Source organism: Peromyscus leucopus, chromosome 10 (genome assembly GCF_004664715.2).
Source record: "Peromyscus leucopus breed LL Stock chromosome 10, UCI_PerLeu_2.1, whole genome shotgun sequence".
In the NCBI taxonomy this organism is placed as follows: Eukaryota; Metazoa; Chordata; class Mammalia; order Rodentia; family Cricetidae; genus Peromyscus; species Peromyscus leucopus.
In genome coordinates, this window is record NC_051071.1 from 27,168,233 (window position 1) to 27,187,820 (window position 19,588).

A 19,588-nucleotide genomic window follows, 5' to 3' on the forward strand; every position below is an offset into this window, starting at 1 on the left:
AAATTCCGGTGCTCTGCAAGGGCATTACGTGCCTTTAACCCCTGAGCCGTCTCTCTAAGCTGCTTTTCTTTTTCTCAATAAAACATCTCTATCGTAATCTAAGATCTCTGGTCCAATTCTTTGTTCTGGGACACGGGAACCCGGAAGTCTCAGCAGATGCCCCTCTGGACTCTGATCCACACCTGTAAGCATGTGACTAGCTGTGTCTGGCTTCTGCGGCCAACCTTCACCTCTATGATGGATTGTGCCCTCAGAATCTGAGCCAAAATAACCCCTCGTCCTTCCCTCCCTCCCCCTTTCCATTCCTTCCTCCCTCCCTTCCTTGTTTTCTTTAGGTACTTTTGGCCACAGCAACAAGAAAAGCAAGTGCCATATAGAGTGACGTGGCAGGCTGTGGATTTGACTTGCTGGAGCTGGCTGGAGGTAATAACAGGTACAGCTTTTCTCTGTGTGTGCCCAGCTGGCTGCGAAGGTGGGCGTGGCTGTGTAAAGAATGGCAGCTACAGCCTAGACGGAGATGGGACCCTTGTCTCCTCCACCCCTAGAGAAGCAGATTCACCTTAACATTCTGTACTCTTCTTTCCCAGAATTCCTACCCATGAGGGCAGTCTCTAAGAGCAGAGGCCCCAAGAGGTTGGTCTTTCTGAGACCTGAGGAGGAAACATGGAGCTTAAGGGACACCACAGTCACCAGGCTACATTCACAGGGAACCCATAACCCTAGGAAGTATCCTACCTGAGAAACTACTGTCTAGTCAAAGATAGTAAAAATTTGTTTTCCCTGAAGAGTCTTATACTTTTCTATCTCTGGTCTATTTGAGTTAATTTTGTATTCAGCATGAGACTCTGAAACAAGAACGAGGTAAGCTAGTGTGGTAATACAGTCCCAGCTACTGGGGAGGGCAAAGCAGGGGAATCTCTCCTGGGTAATCCAGCAAGCTTTTATGAAACAAGAACCAGAGTTTACACTTTGATTTTAGTCAAAAAGAAGAGAAGCCATGCACTTTTACAAAAATAAAAAATTTTAAGGAAAAAAGAAAGTTGTGTTTGTTTGTCTTACAAAATTAGGGGCAGCAAGATAGCTTTAGCATGTAAAGGCACTTTACCTGACTGAGTGTAAGTTCCAGACCCCACATGATGAAAGAAAGGAACCAATTCCCACCAGTTTTCCTCTGCTCCAAATGTGCACGCACATACGATATTTTTTTTTAAATACAGTACAGGAAGAAAAACTCATAAAGTCCATTGTGGTAGTATGAATGTAATTGGTCCCCATAATCTCACAGGGAGTGGCACTATAAGGAGGCGAGGCTTTGTCGGAGTGGGTGTGGCCTTCTTGGAAGTGTGTCACTGTAGGGGCTGACTTTAAGGTTTCCTATGCTCAGGATAGTGTCTCAGTCAACTTCCAGTTGCCTGCAAGATGTAGGTCACTTGGCTATTTCTCCGGCACCACGCCTGCCTGCATGCCACCATTTTCCCCATCATGATTATTGACTGAACCTCTAAAACTGTGTGAGCCACCCCAATTAAGTGTTGCCCTTTATAAGAGTTCCTGTTGTCTCTTCATAGCAATAGAAACCCCGAACTAAGAAGTTGGTACCAGGAACCGGGATATTGCTGTAATAGGCCTGACTATGTTTTTGTTTGGAGTAATATGGACTTTGGGAGTTTGGATTAGGAAAACAGAATGCTTTAAGCACTACTTAATGGGCCATACTGAAGGAACATGGAAGACAGTGTACTGAATGTGCCTTGAAGGGCTATGGGGTTTGGAGAATTGTAGTGTGTTGCCTAGAGATCATTCTTGTGATGTTTTGGTGAAGAAAGTGGCTGTCTTTTGTCCTTTTTGGAAGAGTCTGCCTGAGGCTAAAGTGTAGAGTTTTGGATTCTGTTGGCAGAAAAAATAATCTCAAAACAGCCTAGTATAGACTCTGTCATATGGTTACTAGTGTTCATGCTTTGGAATTACAAGGAAAACTCACCACCCCACCATCCTATCCAACTTTTTGTAGTTTTCTTTTGTTCTTAACGTTCTTGGGATCAACTCAGGTCCTCATGCTTGCATAACAACCATTTTATGGGCAGAGCTATCACCCCAAACCCGCTGGGTTTGTTTTTGGTTTTGTTTGTTTTTTTTTGGGGGGGGGGGTGCTGAAACAGGGTCTCTCTATATTGTCCTGGCTGTCATGGAACTCGCTGTGTAGGCCAAGCTAGCCTCGAACTCACAGAGCTCCTTCTCCCTCTGCCTCCCCAGCGCTGAGATTAAAGGCGTGCACCCCCATGCCCGGCTGTTCTGCTTCTTCCATCAGCCTCCGTTGTAGCACAGGTTAGCCTCAGACCCCTGCTTCTGCCTCCAGGACTGAAATTACAGGAGCTTATAGGTTTGTCATGTACGTGTCTGTACAATTTTGTGGTTTAATCTAGACAAACGGCTTACATTTCCAAAAGACCTTCAGCTGCAGCTACAACTGGCCTCTCTGTAATCAGTCGCCATTTGGCAGCGCCCTTTGGCGCCATCCCACTAAAGTCACTTCCGCAGTGCAAACCCACACCTCCCCTGCAGGGCCTGCGAACGCCCCAAGCACCGACTGACATTAGAGCCGCTACCCCAACCCCGCACAGGGAGGAAGTCCTGACCAGTCAAACCCTGCCTTCCAGCAGTCCCTCCCGTCCCTTCCTCCCCTGCCGGCCGTGTTTCCCGTCCCGGCCTCTCGCTAGGCTGCCCAATACCGGAAGCCGGTACTCAGCCAAGACGGAGCTCGCCCGGAAAAGGAGGAGGGCGTGGCCTCCGGCGCACCGCGCCCGGCTACATCGCTTCCGGCGGCGCGCAGGTGACGTGCGTGAGCGCGCCGGGCCGCGTGGAGGCAGTTCGGCGGATGGAGGTCAGCGAGGGTGATCGCTGCACCAGGCTGGCGTCATGGAGAGGCTGGGTGGCTGAGCGTGGGTACCCGGGCCGGGAAGGGTGGCTGGGAAGGGCAGCAGTTAGCAAGGCCCAGCGGGGCTGTTGTGTCGGGGGAGGGCGGGCTGGAAAGGGGCTTTGGGCTCCGTGACCCAAGGGCGCTGGCCGGTTGCAAATTCGGTTCCAGCCTGCTATTGCGCACGCGCCCCTCTGCCCGCGTTGGACTCGAGGCCTAGTCGGCTAGAACGAGCTCCCCGCAGTGACCCTTGGCGTCTCTACATCTTAGGCTTAAGGGTTGGTAATTACTTCAACGTAGGTTCTATTTAAATTATTCTTGGGGTTGGGGATTTGACTCAGTGGTAGAGCGCTTGCTAAGGCCCTGGGTTCGGTCCTCAGCTTTGGGGGGAAAAATTATTCTTAGAGATGCCTTGAAAATTGATATTTGCCAGTACTTCCTCACTGTCTGGGTTCAGCAAGTGGTGGATATTGGGATTGGGCAAATTTCCCCCTTCTGAGCCATATTTTATGTCCCCATAATTATAAGTTAAGCCAATCTTTTTTACAGCTGCAGTAATCTGCTCGTGTGACAATAAAATGAGCTGGTCATATACCCTATTCCTAGAAACAAAAAAATTTAAGGTGTTCGCTGCTTTGGTTGAAGCAAGATCCAGTAATTTGCCTCACCTGGTTCCTGTCTCACTTTAGGGAACAAGACTGGGCAGACTTGTTGAGAGAAACGTGGATATGTAGCATATTCTCGAAGAAGGTAACGTTTTGCAGGACTTGAAAAAAGGCAGTGTGTTTTGCCATGCCCTGTGATTAGCTTGGAAGGCAGTAAGCAAGTCTTCTGGGATGAAAGTACAAAGTGGAGCCTCGGGGATTGGATAAAAACTGGGAAGGTGACTCTAGGTGATGGTAGGGAGTTTTGCTTTAAAAAGTTTTCAGGTGTGACTCAGTTGGAACTCTTGCCTAGTTGGAGTAAAAGCAGGAGTGGTAGGACACCTGTAATGCTAACACTCAAGTGGCAGGAGGAACAGAAGGTCAAGGTCATCCTCAGCCATGTGAAATAATTGTAGTCAGCCTGCACTATATGAGATTCTGTCTAAAAATAAAGAAAAAATCCAATTTAAATTGCTTCTTTATGTCTCTGTGTGAGCATGGACACATGTGCAGGTGCCCACAGAGACCCAGAGACAGTTAGATCACTTGACGAGGGTGCTGGGGCCTGAATTTTGTTTACCTGGAAATAACAGAATGCTGTTAACTACCAAGCCATCTCTCCAGCCCCCCAACACATACAAAAAAAAAAAAAAAAAAGCCAAAAGTTAAGGGGTGGTGGTGGCTTTTTCCAGGTTGGTTAATGAGGCAGCCTGTCTGTATCTAACACCCATATCAGTAGTGGTCACTTGCTTTCCCAGAAGTTTCAGGAACATGAATTATGTATCCTAGGTTTCTCAGAATCATTCTGACTTAGAATGTCCTGTCATGTTTCTTTAAGCCAAGAAATTTTGATCCTGGAATACCTTGGAAATTAAAAACAACCTAGCCCTGTACAAGACACACATGGCCAGATTTGCATCCAGGAAACATGGGGTGGGACCTGGGGATCCGGATGGGTTTTTGAAGTGCCGCTAGGACTGGCACCTCCCAGGCCGGAATGCTGAGCTGTGGTGTCCGACCGCTTTCTGTACTGAAACAAGCTCAGGACTCTGGCTTCGGAAAGTGCCGTTTTGTATGTGATGGGTGTTGAGAACAGGAAAAGACTGAGGCCAGTTCTATAGGATAGCTGTGTCTTGTCACTGTCGTGGTCCTCTAAGTTTATGTAACAGTCCCCGCTCTTTTCAGGACTTCGGAATCGCTTGCTAGGAGCCTTACCTCCCTCCCTCTCCCGACGCCCGCCATCATGGCCGTTCGCCTGATGAAGCAGTGCACATGCCTGCTGAGAGAAGCTACTCGCCTGGTCCCTACCATTGCTCCAGTTGCCCGACTGAGACTTGCTGGGGTGGCCTGTAAGACTCTGACCTCCTCAGTCAGCTCCCCCTCTTCAGGTTCCTTGACGGAGCTGTTGGGAAAAGAGCAAGTGTTTACCCCCTACCCAGAGCACCAGGAGGTGGACTGCCTCATCGAGAAAGCCACCAGGCCAGAGGAGCTGCTAGAACTGCTAGGTGGGGATCATCACCTGCACCACAATCACGCAGCCCTCATCCTCATCCGGCTGTCTTACCTGCTGTCCGAGAAGCCAAAGGAAAAGGCCTTGCTTGTAGAGGATGCTCGCTTTCAGCAGCTTGTCAGCCAGGTCAACAGTCAGGTGAGCGCTAACATGTTGCCTGGGGGTGTAGGTGAGGGGAAAGTATAGTAATACTCCCCTCTTTTCTCTTGAGGTCTTTGGAATCCTTGCAAGGAGGCTTCTCTCCCTCCCTCACCACTAGCACTAGTTGTAGGCAGGGCTCCTGGCATTTCTTTTTCGAGATTTCAAAGAACTGTGCATTTTGTTGATCCTCCCAGGAGCCTGTTAGGTAGATGTTTGAGTCAAAGACAGGCAATCCGGTGCCTGGTATCAGAAGTACAGGAGATGAGCCTGGTTCTTTTCAGTTCCCTTGGGGCTTTCTCCACAGCAGCAGAGCTGTAGCTTACGTTTCTGCTCCCACCCCTCAGTGTCTGATTGCCCATTGACACGACCCTTGATGTCAGGCAGTGCAGGGTGCCTAATGGACGGTCCCTGAACCTAGGGCTAATTTCTAGTCACATTCAGAGCCTCAGAGGCTGAACAGGAGGAAAAGGTAAGGCCTGTTGGCGTGGTTCTGCAGCAGCTCTCCACTACAGCCAGTTTGTGCCCCGGTGAGGAAAGACTCCTTCACACAGCTGTTTCCCTGGAGTCCATCAGCTAAAAGGAAGTCCAAGCCTGCCCTAGCTAAACTGGCCTTCGCTCCCTAGTCTCAGTGTGATAAAGAAGGGTTGGGCTAAGTGCTTTAAAAGCTTGGGGTTTTTAAACCACTGTAATAAGATGTGGCCTTTGTTTGGTTTGGTTTAAGTCTTAAGATACAAGACTCAGTATTGGAAGAGAATAGTAAGACAGAAACACTAGAAGCAAAGGGGGTTGTGTGGCTTGAAAGTTATTTTGTTTGTGTTTGTATGACATGCATGTGGAACTGAGAGTACGCCTTACAGGGGTCAGTTCTCCATCAGGCTTAGTTTCGGGCATTTACCCTCCCAATTACTCCCCAGCCCTAAAGCCAAGTCTTCACAATGTCAGTGGCGGGGTTCGCTGCTGTTCAGTTTGAAAACTGCACCTCTAGACCCTGCCTGCCTGCCTGCAAATATAGAGATGTCCTGGGAAGACGATACTTGTGTCCACAGTATCTGAGTAGTCTTTCTTGGTGCGTGGCATCTCTCCATGCTCCCCAGGGCACCAACGTCCTCTGAGGCTCTCTCACTATCCCCAGTGTGTGTGTGTGTGTGTGTGTGTGTGAAGATAGAGTTTTCCAGGAGGCTACAGAGGCTCAGGCAGCCAGACCGCCCGGGGCTAGGCTAACAGCAGTGGCTGCCCTGCCTCCCCAGCCCTTCAGGCGGCCCTTCTCCATTCCCAGCTCGTCTCCCTCCGTGTGCTTGCTTTCCATTCCCTTTGGAGAGGCGATGTCGGGTGCAGAGACTGAGCACAAATAATGAGAGCCATTCATCACACCCCTTCCGTCTTCCCTGATGGTGGGCTCCCCGTAGCTCCTAAGACCCGAGTCACTGCGTGCACAGAAGAGTCAGCTTCTTCAGAAAAGAGGCGGTGGTGGCAGGGAGAGCAGGATCTGGACCCAGCTGTTCTGAGACTTGGGGACAACTCCATGTCACCAGAAAGAAGTGGAAGGGTTGGAGCTCCTTAGATTCAAAATAATGATTTTTCTGAAGAAAAACCAGGTTTTTTTATACCTAAAAATGTGTCATTGTGAGCAAAAATAGTACGTCTGTAATAAGACTGGCCAGACAGCTAGTGCTGGTGGAGGTAAGGCCCTTGGCCCGTGTCCTCTGACCTCTGTTTGTAGCTTCTGTGCTAGCAGCTCAAGGATGCACAGCACGTGGCTGTGCCAGGACCCAGTACTAGGGACTGTGGTCTGTTGTGAGTCTGTATTGAGGAATCTCTCTTGACACTTAGAGCTCTGTCTTTCCATGGCACACTGCCCGAGCCACCTCTGGTAGAAGCACTAGGTTCTTGGGAGGCTCCGGGAACAGGCTCAGGAAACGGGTCCCCTGAGGCTGGGGTGGGAGTAGCTCCCCAGAATAGTTGGGTTAAATACCTCTGGAACTGGCTTCATACTGTCTTTGTGCTTTTCTGCGCAGATAACTTCGGTCTGGCACGGGACCCTCGTGAAGCTGCTGCGGAGCCTGTACACGCTAGGGCTCCCTCAGACCTCCAAGGAGCTGCAGTCGGTGGAGCAGGAAGTGCGCTGGCGTCTGCGGAGGCTCAAGTACAAGCACTTGGTCTACCTGGCTGAGTCCTGTGCCGCCTTCATGCGGGAGCAGCACTCCCAGGAGCTGCTGGCGGAGCTGCTGCTGCACCTGGAGCGGCGCTGGACCGAGATCAGTGACAGCCGCACAGTGGTGACCGTGATGGTGAAGGCGGGACACCTCTCAGAGTCACTGATGAACCGCCTGGAAGACAAGGTATGGGGCTGAGAAGAGGCCTTCTGGGACTTTGGGCCTGCTCCGTGGGTGACAGTCTTCTGCAGAAAGGGGGTTGGAGCCCTGGAAGCCCCTGTCTCGTCTCAGGCATCACACGGGAAGGGCTCTAACCACAGAAATCCAACACCTAACCAAATGATCGTAAGAAGTGGGTGTGGTGGGCAACTCCTGATGTTACTATAGCGCATGAGTCCTGGTTAGACCTGAGCTATCCCATGCTCAGTTCAGCTTCTAGATAAAACTCCTAAAGGCGGTTCTGTCCGCTGCCCCTTTCATGTTGCTATCTCTGCAGTCAAGTCAAATTCAGTTCCCGTCTTCTCATGACGGGAGCTGGCCCAGATGGCTGCCACAGCAAGCTCTGCTGCTCATGGGCCCTGGGTCCCCTGCCCTGGGACCTAGGGATAAATTTGGCTGCAGACACTGCACCTCGGGCCCAGGAGTCCCTGGGGCACGCGAAAGGGCTGATTCTGTGCAGCCGGGCCTGTGTTGAGTCAGCTCAGGCCCAGTTGCTATCTCACAGGGGCTGCACTGGATGGGACCCTTGCCCCCAGCCGTCCCAGCCACCTCAGCTGATCCCTGCGCGGCTGTGGTTGACAGTGCCTGGAGCTGGTGGAGCAGTTTGGCCCTGAGGAGCTGCGGAAGGTGCTCGTGACACTGGCGGCACAGAGCCGGCGGTCGGTGCCCCTGCTGCGGGCCATCTCCTACCACCTGGTACAGAAGCCCTTCCCGCTGACGAAAGGCGTGCTGCTGGACCTGGCCTATGCCTACGGTGAGAAGAGGGGCCCTGGCCGAGGACACCTGCAGCCATGTCAAATTCAGTGCCTGTCCTAATGATGGCGAGCACTGGCCCAGAAGGCTGCCATAGAAACTGTGACTCCTGAGCCCTGTGCCCATGCTTGGTTCCGGGATAAATTTAGTCACAGACACCAAGCCCCCTAGATGTCAAGTCTGAGATGGGGGAGGGCAGGGGGTGTGGGGCACTGACCTCCCCCACAACGAATCTCTGGTGTCTGCTCCATCCCAAAGGTAAACTCAATTTCCACCAAACCCAAGTGTCCCAGCGCCTAGCTGCTGACCTCCTGCCCTTCATTCCCAGCATGACACTTGGCGAGGTGGCCCGTTGCGCCAAGTCCTTTGCCTTCCTCAAGTGGCTCAACCTGCCCTTGTTTGAAGCCTTTACTCAGGTGAGTTAGGACCATTTCTGGGGCTCTGTGTGTAGAGGCTCTGCAGGCCTCGGTAGGAAACCACTGCTTTGATTATGGAAGCAAAGCCAAGCTGAAAATAACTCCTTTTGGGTTGTGAATACGGACTTTCTTACTTTGATTTGGAAAACCATGTCTAATAGTGTGGGGGCAGGGGGGACATGCAAGCAAGGGACTGTTTTGTTCCTGAATGTCCTGTTTCCCTTCCTCTTGGGGCAGCTGTGGAGGGTGGGGGGGGCGCACCTTTGTCTCGCGGCCCCTGCCCACTCCAGTGGAATTCCAGAAACACGGTGCCTGTGTGCACTTGTCCCTAGGGCTGTCAGTGTCCAAGTCAGCTGTCAGCGAGTTGGTGAATAGTCTGGGCTCCCAAGGGGGGCAGCTGCTGTCAGGGCACCACTCACTTTGTCCCTCTGATGGCCTAGCACCTCCTGAGCAGGGCCCAGGACGTCTCCCTGTCCCACCTGTGCAGCCTTCTTCTCGCCTTCGCCCGTCTCAACTTCCATCCTGAACAAGAGGATCAGTTCTTCAACTTGGTATGGACGCCGAACGACCACTTCCCTGACCCACTGACTTCTGGCTCAAGCCACTGTCCAGAAGCGGCAGGAGTGGGGGTGGGCACATTTGGTATGGGAGGGGGCGGGCATCCCAGAGACCACTGGAGAACAGGCAGACTGTCGGGGCAACAGCAGTATAACCACCTAGGTGCCCTGGCAAAACATCCTTCCTTTATCACAGTTGCCCACTGGGGAGCATCTCAAGGGCCTTGGGTCCCTGCTGCTGGGCAGGATGTGGATAAACCTAGCTAAAGAGCACAGGATACTGGACTCCCAGCACAAAGAAGGTCCCTTGAATATGAGCCTGGGGTTGGTGCAAGCCTTTCCCAGTCAGGGTGTTGGTCCTGCTCTCCAGTAACTGCCTCTGGCTCCAGTAGGACAGGTCCAGCAAGGGCTGGCTGCAGTCCCTGGGCTGAGCCTGCGCCCTCCACTGTGCTCGCCTTGCCCAGGTACACGACAAGCTGGACTCTGTGCTGGGGAGCCTGGAGCCAGCCCTGCAGGTGGACCTCGTGTGGGCGCTGTGTGTGCTACAGCAGGTTCGAGAAGCCGAGCTGCAGACAGTTCTCCACCCTGGACTTCACCAACAATTCCTAGGTGAGGATTCTGCCCTGCACACCGCGTAAGCATGCACACTCTACCGGGGCATGGGAGCTTTCTGATCTACCAACCAGGGAAGAAACTGGAGCAGAGACAGGAGAAGGCCAGAGCACCCAAAGCACACCCCCATGACTCTTCAGCAACTCCCCGAAGTTGGCCTACAGATCTTCACTTTGGAGCCCCAGCCCAAAGTGCCTTCCCATGTAGTCTCTCTTGTGATCCCCATTTCTGGACCTGCTGCTGAACGGCGCCTACCTTTTCTCTCATCCCCCAGGGAGCAAGTCTCCAAAGGAGCAGAGCACCTTCCAGAAGTTGGTCCACATCAACACCACTGCCCTGCTGGAGCACCCCGACTATAAAGGTCCTTTCCTGCCAACCTCAGCTGTAGCCCTCAGCCCCTCGTCCTCTAGCAGGAAGATGACCCCGCTCCAGAAGGAGCTGCAGGAGACGCTGAAGACACTGCTGGGGAGCACTGACCAGGGCAGCCTGGAGGTGGTCACCCAGTATGGCTGGGTGCTGGGTAAGGGCTCCCTTCTGCTAGGAAAGGGTCTAAAGCTAGCAGGCCCGCTGTCAAAACCCTGCATGGCTCAGTAAGGACCCGGAGAGCTGCAGGCACCTGCCCCCAGTGCTTATTTGTGTGTTCACTGTGGGGTCTCCAAGGCATCGCTGCAGGTCCTCATCCCTCCCCCGGCCCCTGTCCTCCCCCAGATGCAGAGGTGCTCCTGGATGCCGATGGCCACTTTCTGCCCCCGAGGGATTTTGTAGCTCCTCACCTTGCCCAGCCAGTTGGGAACAAGCCACTGCCCCCAGGAGCCAAAAGGTAGGTGGCCAGGGATCTCTGGTCATGGCCCTGGGAAGGGATACGCAGTACTGCTATTCTTGAATGTCTTTTAACTCCTGTCTTAATCTGAGAGCATGCCTGGTAAGCACCCTTGCCTCCTGCTAGGATCGCTTTCCTGCGCTGGGAGTTCCCTAACTTCAACAGCCGAAGCAAGGACTTGTTGGGCCGTTTCGTCCTGGCCCGTCGACATATGCTGGCTGCAGGCTTCCTGGTAGTAGATGTGAGTATCTTTTAGGCAAGGGACCACTGCAGAGGGAGAAGCCCATACTTATTTAAAGACTAGAAGGATATAGACAGGTGGCCAGCTCTGAACCCTAAGCCAGGTGCCTCTCCCCCACACCGCCACACAGGGGCTTAGCTTGCCTTCTGTGGACATGCCGAGAGTGCAGCCCAGTCCCGGGAACTCTTGCTCTGCCTGTGGAGCTAGGGCTGAGATCTGTAACTGACTGCTGCTGTGTGCTCTGTGGAGCCGTAACACAGGACAACCTCGGCGCTCGGATCACATGGGAAGTGCTGACTTTCCTGCAGAGAGAGAGTTCAGAGCTTTCAGGGCTGCATGAGTTTCTGTCACATCTTCAGAAGCCCTGCTGGGACCTGTCTGGTTTGCAATCTCTTTGCCCCTGCCAGAGCCAGGACCTCTCCATGTGCATAGGCTCTGTGCTCTTCCTGAGGACAAGGGCTGGGTGTTTAAGTCCGTCAGTCACTGGACTGTCAGTGGGAAGGACTCCACAGCCCATGCGATCTGTCTCTACCACCTTCTTCCAGGTCCCATATTATGAATGGCTGGATCTCAAGTCTGAATGGCAGAAAGGCGCCTACCTCAAGGACAAGATACGAAAAGCAGTGGCTGAGGAGCTAGCCAAATGACCTTTCCCATCAGTTCAAGCTGCACCCCAGAGACCTGACTGCTCAGTGGCCCGGCAGAGTGCTAGGCAAGCCAGAGTTGTCACCCTCAAGGATGAACCGTCTCTATAGGACCTTGGGCAGCAGCTCCAAAGGACAGGTGGTCCTAATAAATCTCTGGTTTTGGTGGATGCCAGGTATCCTCCTAGGCTCTGTATCTATCTCCTCTGCCCCGCCCCCCTCCATTCTGGACACAGACTCTATCTGATCTCCTTCCCAGCTCTCCAGGATTTTACCCAGTGCGCTGTCCTCCCCCAACTCTCCGATAGTGCCTGTGTGATGCAGCGAAGCAGAGGAGGCCTGGCTTGAGACAGGAAACCTGGATGTAAAGGGGAGGGTCCTAGACAGCAGAGTTCTAGTTATGATCCTGAGAGGTTCCCTCCCATGTCCATGTGACTAGAGAGTATCTAATGGTAACGGGAGGTGTGGGAGCATTTGGAAGGCCCTGATCCTGGAAAAAGAGAAAAATCCACTTGGCTGATGTCACTCTCATAACTACCTTAACCACAGCCAACTCAGAAACCACCAATTCAAGATGGAGGCCTGAGCCCTTGCTGCTGTGAATAGCAACAGAGTGCAACCTTTGCAGGAGACGCCCATAGGCAAAGCTTGCCCAAAGGGGAGGCGGAGGACAGAGGAGGGTCTTACCTACTCTGTACATTGCCCCAAGCACCAGCCTGAGCCCTGTGTGTGGCTTAGCACTCCTGCTGGCCTGCCCAAGCCTGCTGGTTGTCACAGAGGTGAAGAGAAAACAGAAAAGTGGCTGCAGCTGGCTGGAGGGGAGGAACAGCTGGCCACAGCTTGTCTGAGTTGAGGTGAGGCAGACATAGAGGGCTGACAAGGCAGCTGGGGTGGCCTGTTGGTGTGTGAGGAAATAAAGATTTGTGCTGCTCACCACATGGGCCACTGGCTTTTCTTTTGAGCTGACTGGGGGTCACCATTCAGTTAATACTCAGTACTCACACTGACATACATGCAGGTGAGCCCTGATGTAATAAAAAATAAAAAATATTTATTTTAATTTGTGTAGCTCTGTGTGTGGGTATGTGCGTGAGTGGAGGTGCCTGTGGAGGCCTCAGATCCCCTAGATTTGGTGTGATGCTGAGAACTAAGCTCGGGTGCTCTGGACTGCTCAGCTCTGTCTGCAGCCTCTGCTGTCTTGGTAGGTACAGTTATCTTGTGATGAGGGTTTACGTTGCATTTCCCTGGTTACTGGTAATCATTCTGTCTTTGGTAAAACTGATGAGCATTTACCAGCTGTCTGCTTCCTGCAGTGTCCCGGTTCTTGGTGTTGAGGTGCTCCTATGGTAGAGCGTTGGGCAGTTTGCGGTGCTGGGGATCAAACCCAGCATCTGTGTGCTAGGTTAGGTAAGTGCTCTGCTACTGAGCTACACTTGCAGCCTCGGTTTGTTTATGGGTTCCAGATCTTAGTCCTTCGTGGGCTGTGCACTTTGCAGACATTCCCTCCCAATCAGTAGTTTGTGGTTTTTAGTTCTTTTAACTGGGCTCTTGACAGAGCATAGAATTCCCATTAGATTAGTTATTCATTAGTCACTTTCATAGGTTGTACTTCAGTGTCAAGACTTAAGAACTGTGCCTGGGGGCTAGAGAGGTGGCTCAGGTGTTAGAGCACAGGTCACTCTTCCAAAGGGCCCGGGTTCAATTCCCAGCACCCACATGGCAGTTCACAAGTGTCTGTAACTCCAGTTCTAGGGGATCTGACACCCTCACACTGACATACATGCAGGCGAACCCTAATGTACATAAAAAATATTTTTTTAAAAAAGAATTGTGCCTAGCCCTAAGAGCCCTGAAATTCTTTTCCTAAAAGTGTTGACAAGTTTGTCTTTGGTCGATTTTGAGGCAAGGATCATCTTCAGTGGAGGAACTCTGGCCCCAGCTTTGTGTACCTGTGTTCATATGCACTTGAACATGCAGGCCAGAGACCAGCCTAGGTGTGCTCCTCAGGCACTGTCCACTTTGCTGTTTGTTTTCCAGGTTTTGTTTTTTTGTGGGGTTTTGCTTGTTGGTTTTGTTTTTTGAGACAGTTTTTCTGTGTAGCCTTGGCTGTCCTGGAACTTACTCTAGAGCAGGCTGGCCTCAAATTCAGAGGTCCACCTGCCCCTACCTTCCAAGTGCCAAGTGCTAGGATTAAAGGTGAGAGGCACCACCATCCAGCTTTGTTTTTGTTTATTTTCTCTCTGGTCTGGATCTTGCCAGGTAGGCCTGGCTGCCTGGCCGGCCAGGAAGCCCTGGGGTCCTTCTGCCTCTGAGTTGCTGCACCTGGAAACAAGCGTGCACTCAGGCATCAGACTCTGGTCCTCAAGCAAGGCAGCAATCATCTCCCGAGTCTTCACACTTGTGTGACTTAAAAATGAATGTTTGGGGGCGTGGCCTCAAGGTGTCCAGGTGCTCCAGAATCTTGTTGAGAAGCATTCTTCCCCTGGTGATTTTGTATATGTACTTCTTCAGAAAGTTTGCATAGTTGTAAGTTTTTGTGCTGTTGATAAGCTCTGTCGGTGCGGCAGTGTTACATAATCAAAACTACCAGGGGTCTAAAATAGCTATAGGTCGGGCTTATACCTGGCACTTACAGGGGCTGAAGCAGGAGGATTGCAAGTTTGAACTGGCTGAGTTATCTCTTTGCCTTAAGTAGCCAAAAATAGTGGCTCACAACTTTAATCTCAGCACTTGGGAAGCAGAAGTAGATGGATCTTTGTGAGTTCAAGGCCAGCCTAGTTTACAGAGTTGAGTTCCAGGACAGCCAGAACTATATAATGAGACTGTCTCGAAAACAATGAGTCCTATTTAAGATGGCTTCAGTTGTAGTTCCTTTGTCCACCAAGTTTTTAGTAAGTTTGCATCTATGAAAGCATGGTATTTTAGTAGAAAGTACACAAAGTCTATGGAACAGTCTAAGGAAACGCATCGTTACTGTGCTGAATTATACAATCAACAAACATGACTTACTTTGTAGGTCTTTGATAGTTTTCATCGCTGTTTCGTAGTTTTTCTTTAGTGTATGGCCAAGGGCTTACAATGATTGATACAAATGCACTGTGCTAGTCAATTGGGGGCAGGGGATGCTATTGGTGAAATTATTTTGGCCACTCCACGTAGTTAAAAGGATATTTATTTAATGGCATAACTCACAAATTAAGTAATAGGTCACAGGGTCTGGGGAAGGTGTATCGCAGTCCAGCGGTGTTCTCTGGAGCTCTGCTCAGTCAACCTCCACCGTTCAGCCTCCCGGCACAGAGAGAGCGCACAAAGCGAGCGCTCACCCATCCAGCTCTGGGTCTCCAGGCGCCTCCCCTGGCCCCGCCTACGAGGCTTGACAGTTGCCAGAGTCTCAATGGGGGTTGGAACTTCCAGATCCAAGCTGGAATGGCTACCCACTACAGATGCTGGAGAGAGGGAATAGAGACGGGGTCTCACTGTCTAGCTCTCTCAGCCCTGGAACTTAATGTGTAAACCAGGCTGTATATATATACATACACACACACACACACACACACACACACACACACACACACGTGTCTCTGAGTTTGTGCAGGTGTGCCTGATCTAGAGCTGGAGTTAGAGGCAGGGATGGGCTCTGACATGGATTCTGGGAACCAAACAGCCTCTGAAAGTGCAGCCCTGTGTTATTGGTTCTGTCTGTCAGGTGTAGAAACCCTGGACTGTCACATCTGTGCTCTCTTGTTAGTCTCATGCACTTGTTTATTTGTATCTGGTGGAAGCCGGCCTTGAACTTCTGATCCTGATCTTCCTGCTACCTCCTCCCAACAGAACCATTGATGGATTTATTAGATTGACTTACAGGCTAGGTATCAACAGCAGATGAATTAGATTGACTTACAGGCTAGGTGTCAACAGCAGATGAATTAGATTGATTTACAGGCTAGGTGTCAACAGTGGATGGATTAGATTGATGTACAGGCTGGGTGTCAACAGTGGATGGATTAGATTGATGTACAGGCTGGGTGTCAACAGCAGATGAATTAGATTGATTTACAGGCTAGGTGTCAACAGTGGATGGATTAGATTGATGTACAGGCTGGGTGTCAACAGTGGATGGATTAGATTGATTTATAGGCTAGGTGTCAACAGCAGATGAATTAGATTGATTTACAGGCTAGGTGTCAACAGTGGATGGATTAGATTGACTTACAGGCCAGGTAGTCAAGGTAGCTGCTTAACACACAAGGCTGGCTTGGAGTCATCTCAGTCTGGTGCTCAAGATCTGGAGAGTTCCTGGAAAGCCACTTGTCTTCAGTCCAGTTTGGAAGGCTGAAGATGCTGAGTTCCGGTGTTAGTGAGTGGCGGTGGTGGCAGCAGTGACAGCAAGGTGCAGATGCCGACAGACAGAAGTGCTGCTTTCCCTCTGGCTAGCGTGGGTACATCTGCCCCTTCCATGGCTGCTGTTTGGTCTCTGGTGTCTGGTGAGCCACCATGCAGGACATAGGTCTTCGTGAACATGGGGCTAAGGACTTGTCACCCTTGGAGAATTTCCTCAGGTTTTCTAGGTATGGTTAATGATGGTGAGGGCACAGATAGTAGATTTGTGAATGACTTGGCTCTTGGAGAGCTTGGTTGTCAATTCACCTACCACTTCAGCTGTGCACAGCGGGGGCCGCTCAGTCTTTAAGTCCTCTGCCTGTTTTGACAGTTCTTCCTCCTTGCCACAAAGGTCCCAAGTCTGAAACTTAGCTGTGGCTGCCTAGTTTTTTACTTTATTATGGTAGCTGAGCATGGGTGTGGCGTGGTAAACGCATGAAAGTAAGCTAGAGGACAGTTTGTCCAAGTTTCTATGTGGTCAAACTTAGGGCCCGGGTTTATGCAGCAAGCACACTTGCCCACTGTGCCATCCTGCCGGCCCACCTCAAACTCCTATACATCTGGACAGGCCGGAAGCTGCTACTCACTCTGGAGGAGGGTCTTCCCATCCCCAGAAATGCTTCACAGCTTGTCTAGTGTCTCTTGGTTGGTCCCAGATTCGATCAAGTTGACAACCAAGACTTATCATCAAATGTAAAACACAAATACTGCTGTGTGTGTGTGTGTGTGTGTGTGTGTGTGTGTGTGTGTAGACAAACACATCACTCAGAACCCTTGTTCTGTGACTTATCCTGTGGCCTTAGCTGGTATCTGTAATTGCCTTCCTCTACTACCCATTCTGTATTCACCCTCTATAAGCACCTCAGCGGGTCTTGGTTCTTTCCTTTCATCCCTGAAGGCTCTGGGCCCTTCGTCATCCTACTTGGATTGGGTTGGAACCTCCCATTGAACTTAATCACGGGACACAGCAACACCAAAGTCCCCCTGGAAGCAAGGATCTCCTGTACTCCAGACACCCTTCATTTTGGAGAAGCAGTCCAATGTCCCCCTGGTGGTCAGCACCCTCTTAACCCAAGAACTGCCTGCCTACATTTGTTTAGGGCTGGGTTTTTGTTTGTTTGGTTGGTTTTTTTTTTGGTTTTTCGAGACAGGGTTTCTCTGTGTAGCTTTGCGCCTTTCCTGGAACTCACTTGGTAGCCCAGGCTGGCCTCGAACTCACAGAGATTCACCTGCCTCTGCCTCCTGAGTGCTGGGATTAAAGGTGTGTGCCACCACCGCCCGGCAGGGCTGGGTTTTTTGTGAGTGGTCATTTTTTGGGGTTTTGTTTTGAGACAGTCTCAAAGCCCTGCCTCAAAGTCAACAGAGATCCACTTGCCTCTGCCTTTCAAGTGCTGAGCTTAAAGATGTGAGCCACCACCTCTCAGCTATAACTTTCTTTAACCTGTTGACTGAAGGCATCAGGAGCCCAAAATGGCCAGGGAGAAGCCTTCCTTAGCTTACAGTTCAGGGGAGTGTTTGCTGTGCCTCTGGGCAGAAGCACTCCCTGCTCTGGTACCAAAATGTCTTGACCTGCAGAGCACAATGTTGCAGAGTAGAAGCATTTTTTTTTGTAGTGGGTCACTAGGAGTGATCGTGGTACCATTCCCACCCTTTGGTTGCTGGGCCCATGAAGAGGAGTAATCCCATACAGTGGATGATGATTCAAAGCACATACAGGTTTCTGGAGGACCCTGTCTGAGCCCTTGAATTGTGGTTGACCTCACTTCCTGTTCTCTGGTGCACATAGCTTTACCAACAAGCCCAGAGTAGTGGCTACTTTCAGCTCACACACAGGTCTAATCAGTGTGGCGTCGTTGATATTTGAAGTCCCAAAGCCTGCTGCCGTGACACCCTTCCTTAACACAGTCGCACCAACTTCTATTTCCACTCCAACCACATTGTCCCACAATGGGCGCTAAGTCTTGGATGATTCTCAAACTTGCAGCTGAGATGTTGGTGAAAGGTGTGGGAACCTGAAGGTAAGTGTGTGAACCACTCTAGAGACTGCTCTTGGGGTTTGGGGACCAAATGCCAGCTGGAGGGGAGGAGAGCAGGAAGTTGTCGAGAGAGGTGGAATGGAACCATCTTCAGGAGGCAGCAGGAGTCTGAAAAAGATTAGGCTCCCACCAGACTGTCCCACTAAACAAGGCAAAGCTTTTACTTTTTTTTTTTTTTTTTTTTTTGGTTTTTCGAGACAGGGTTTCTCTGTGTAGCTTTGCGCCTTTCCTTGAGCTCACTTGGTAGCCCAGGCTGGCCTCGAACTCACAGAGATCCGCCTGGCTCTGCCTCCCGAGTGCTGGGATTAAAGGCGTGCGCCACCACCGCCCGGCATTACTTTTTTTTTTTTAAAGATTTATTTTTAGCGTATTTGTTGGGTTTGGTGCCGAGTTATTATCTGCCTTGTAAAACAAATGATGAAATACCTTTTTTTTTTTTTTTCTGGAAGAAATTTCTTTAAATTTATGTTAATTTCACTTTAAAATTTTGATAGGAATTTCCATTCTAGGTTTTTTTGTGGGTTTTGTTTGTTTGGAGACAAGGTGTCACTAGATAGTTCTGGCACTCACTATGTAGACTAGGCTGGCCTTGAACTTGGTGTAATTCTGTTTCTGCCTCCCGAGAACTGGAATTATGGACATAGCATCAGACCCCTCTTTTTCTTCCTATTGTCTTTTTGTTCATTGATTTCTACTTTACATTCATGGTAGTATGGGTATATATTTTGTATTATTTTTATTATATTTTTTTGTTTGTTTCAGATTTTTTGAGTTTGTTTTTCCGAGACAGGGTTTCTCTGTGTAGCCTTGGCTGTCCTGGAATTTGCTCTGTAGACCAGACTGACCTAGAACTCACAGAGATCCGCCTGGCTCTGCCTCCCTTCTAACCCTAATCCAATGCTAGGATTAGAGGCATGCACCACCACCATGTGGCTCATTTTGGTTTTTTTAGCCAGGGTCTCACTAGTTAGTCTGACTGTCCTGGAACTTATTTATTTTTTAAAGATTTATTTATTTATTATGTATCCTATATTCTGCCTACACACCAGAAGAGGACACCAGATCAAATTACAGATGGTTGTGAGCTACCATGTGGTTGCTGGGAATTAAACTCAAAACTCAGGACCTCGGGAAGAGCAGCCAGTGCTCTTAACCTCTGAGCCATCTCTCCAGCCCTGTCCTGGAACTTATAACCAAGCCCTGCTATTAAATATGTCGGTACTGTTTTATAGACTAGACAAGTGGTCTGTTTTGAGAGATGATCTAAGGACATTTTAAATATATGTGTTTTCTGGAACTACCAAGATTTTCTGCCAAGGCTGACAACCTGAGTTCAATTCCTGGGACCAGCATGATGGAAGGAGACAGCCAACTCATGTAAGCTGTTCTCTGACCTCCACACATTCAGTGAGGTTCATACACATTGTGGTGCACGCCTTTAATCCCAGCACTTGGGAAGCAGAGGCAGGTGGGTCTCTCATTTGAAACCAGCCTGGTCTACAGGACATCGAGGGCTACACAGGGAAACCCTGACTCGAAAAACCAAAG

At 50.5% G+C, this 19,588-nt stretch overlaps 1 protein-coding gene and 2 non-coding genes across 7 annotated transcripts; all 3 read left to right on the forward strand.

Moving 5' to 3' along the window:
* Positions 1-2,832: 2,832 nt before the first annotated feature.
* Tbrg4 (transforming growth factor beta regulator 4) lies at positions 2,833-12,560 on the forward strand. Of its 5 annotated transcripts, none has more exons than XM_028870543.2 (12): positions 2,833-2,939; positions 3,604-3,664; positions 4,744-5,206; positions 7,225-7,548; positions 8,164-8,335; positions 8,593-8,750; positions 9,191-9,301; positions 9,772-9,916; positions 10,194-10,439; positions 10,628-10,739; positions 10,866-10,980; positions 11,526-12,560. In XM_028870543.2, the coding sequence occupies exons 3-12, from the start codon at positions 4,802-4,804 to the stop codon at positions 11,625-11,627; spliced, it is 1,890 nt and encodes a 629-aa protein (XP_028726376.1). In that variant the 5' UTR covers positions 2,833-2,939; positions 3,604-3,664; positions 4,744-4,801; the 3' UTR covers positions 11,628-12,560. The 5 variants fall into 5 exon arrangements, with proteins under 5 accessions (XP_028726376.1, XP_037064894.1, XP_028726378.1 ...); XM_028870545.2 differs by having other exon boundaries at positions 2,839-2,943; XM_028870546.2 differs by having other exon boundaries at positions 2,844-2,881.
* Positions 7,854-7,989, forward strand: LOC114694113. The gene has a single exon (XR_003734645.1). It is a non-coding gene; the product is annotated as a small nucleolar RNA SNORA5 (small nucleolar RNA).
* On the forward strand, positions 8,366-8,495 carry LOC114694114. The gene has a single exon (XR_003734646.1). It is a non-coding gene; the product is annotated as a small nucleolar RNA SNORA5 (small nucleolar RNA).
* Positions 12,561-19,588: the final 7,028 nt, after the last annotated feature.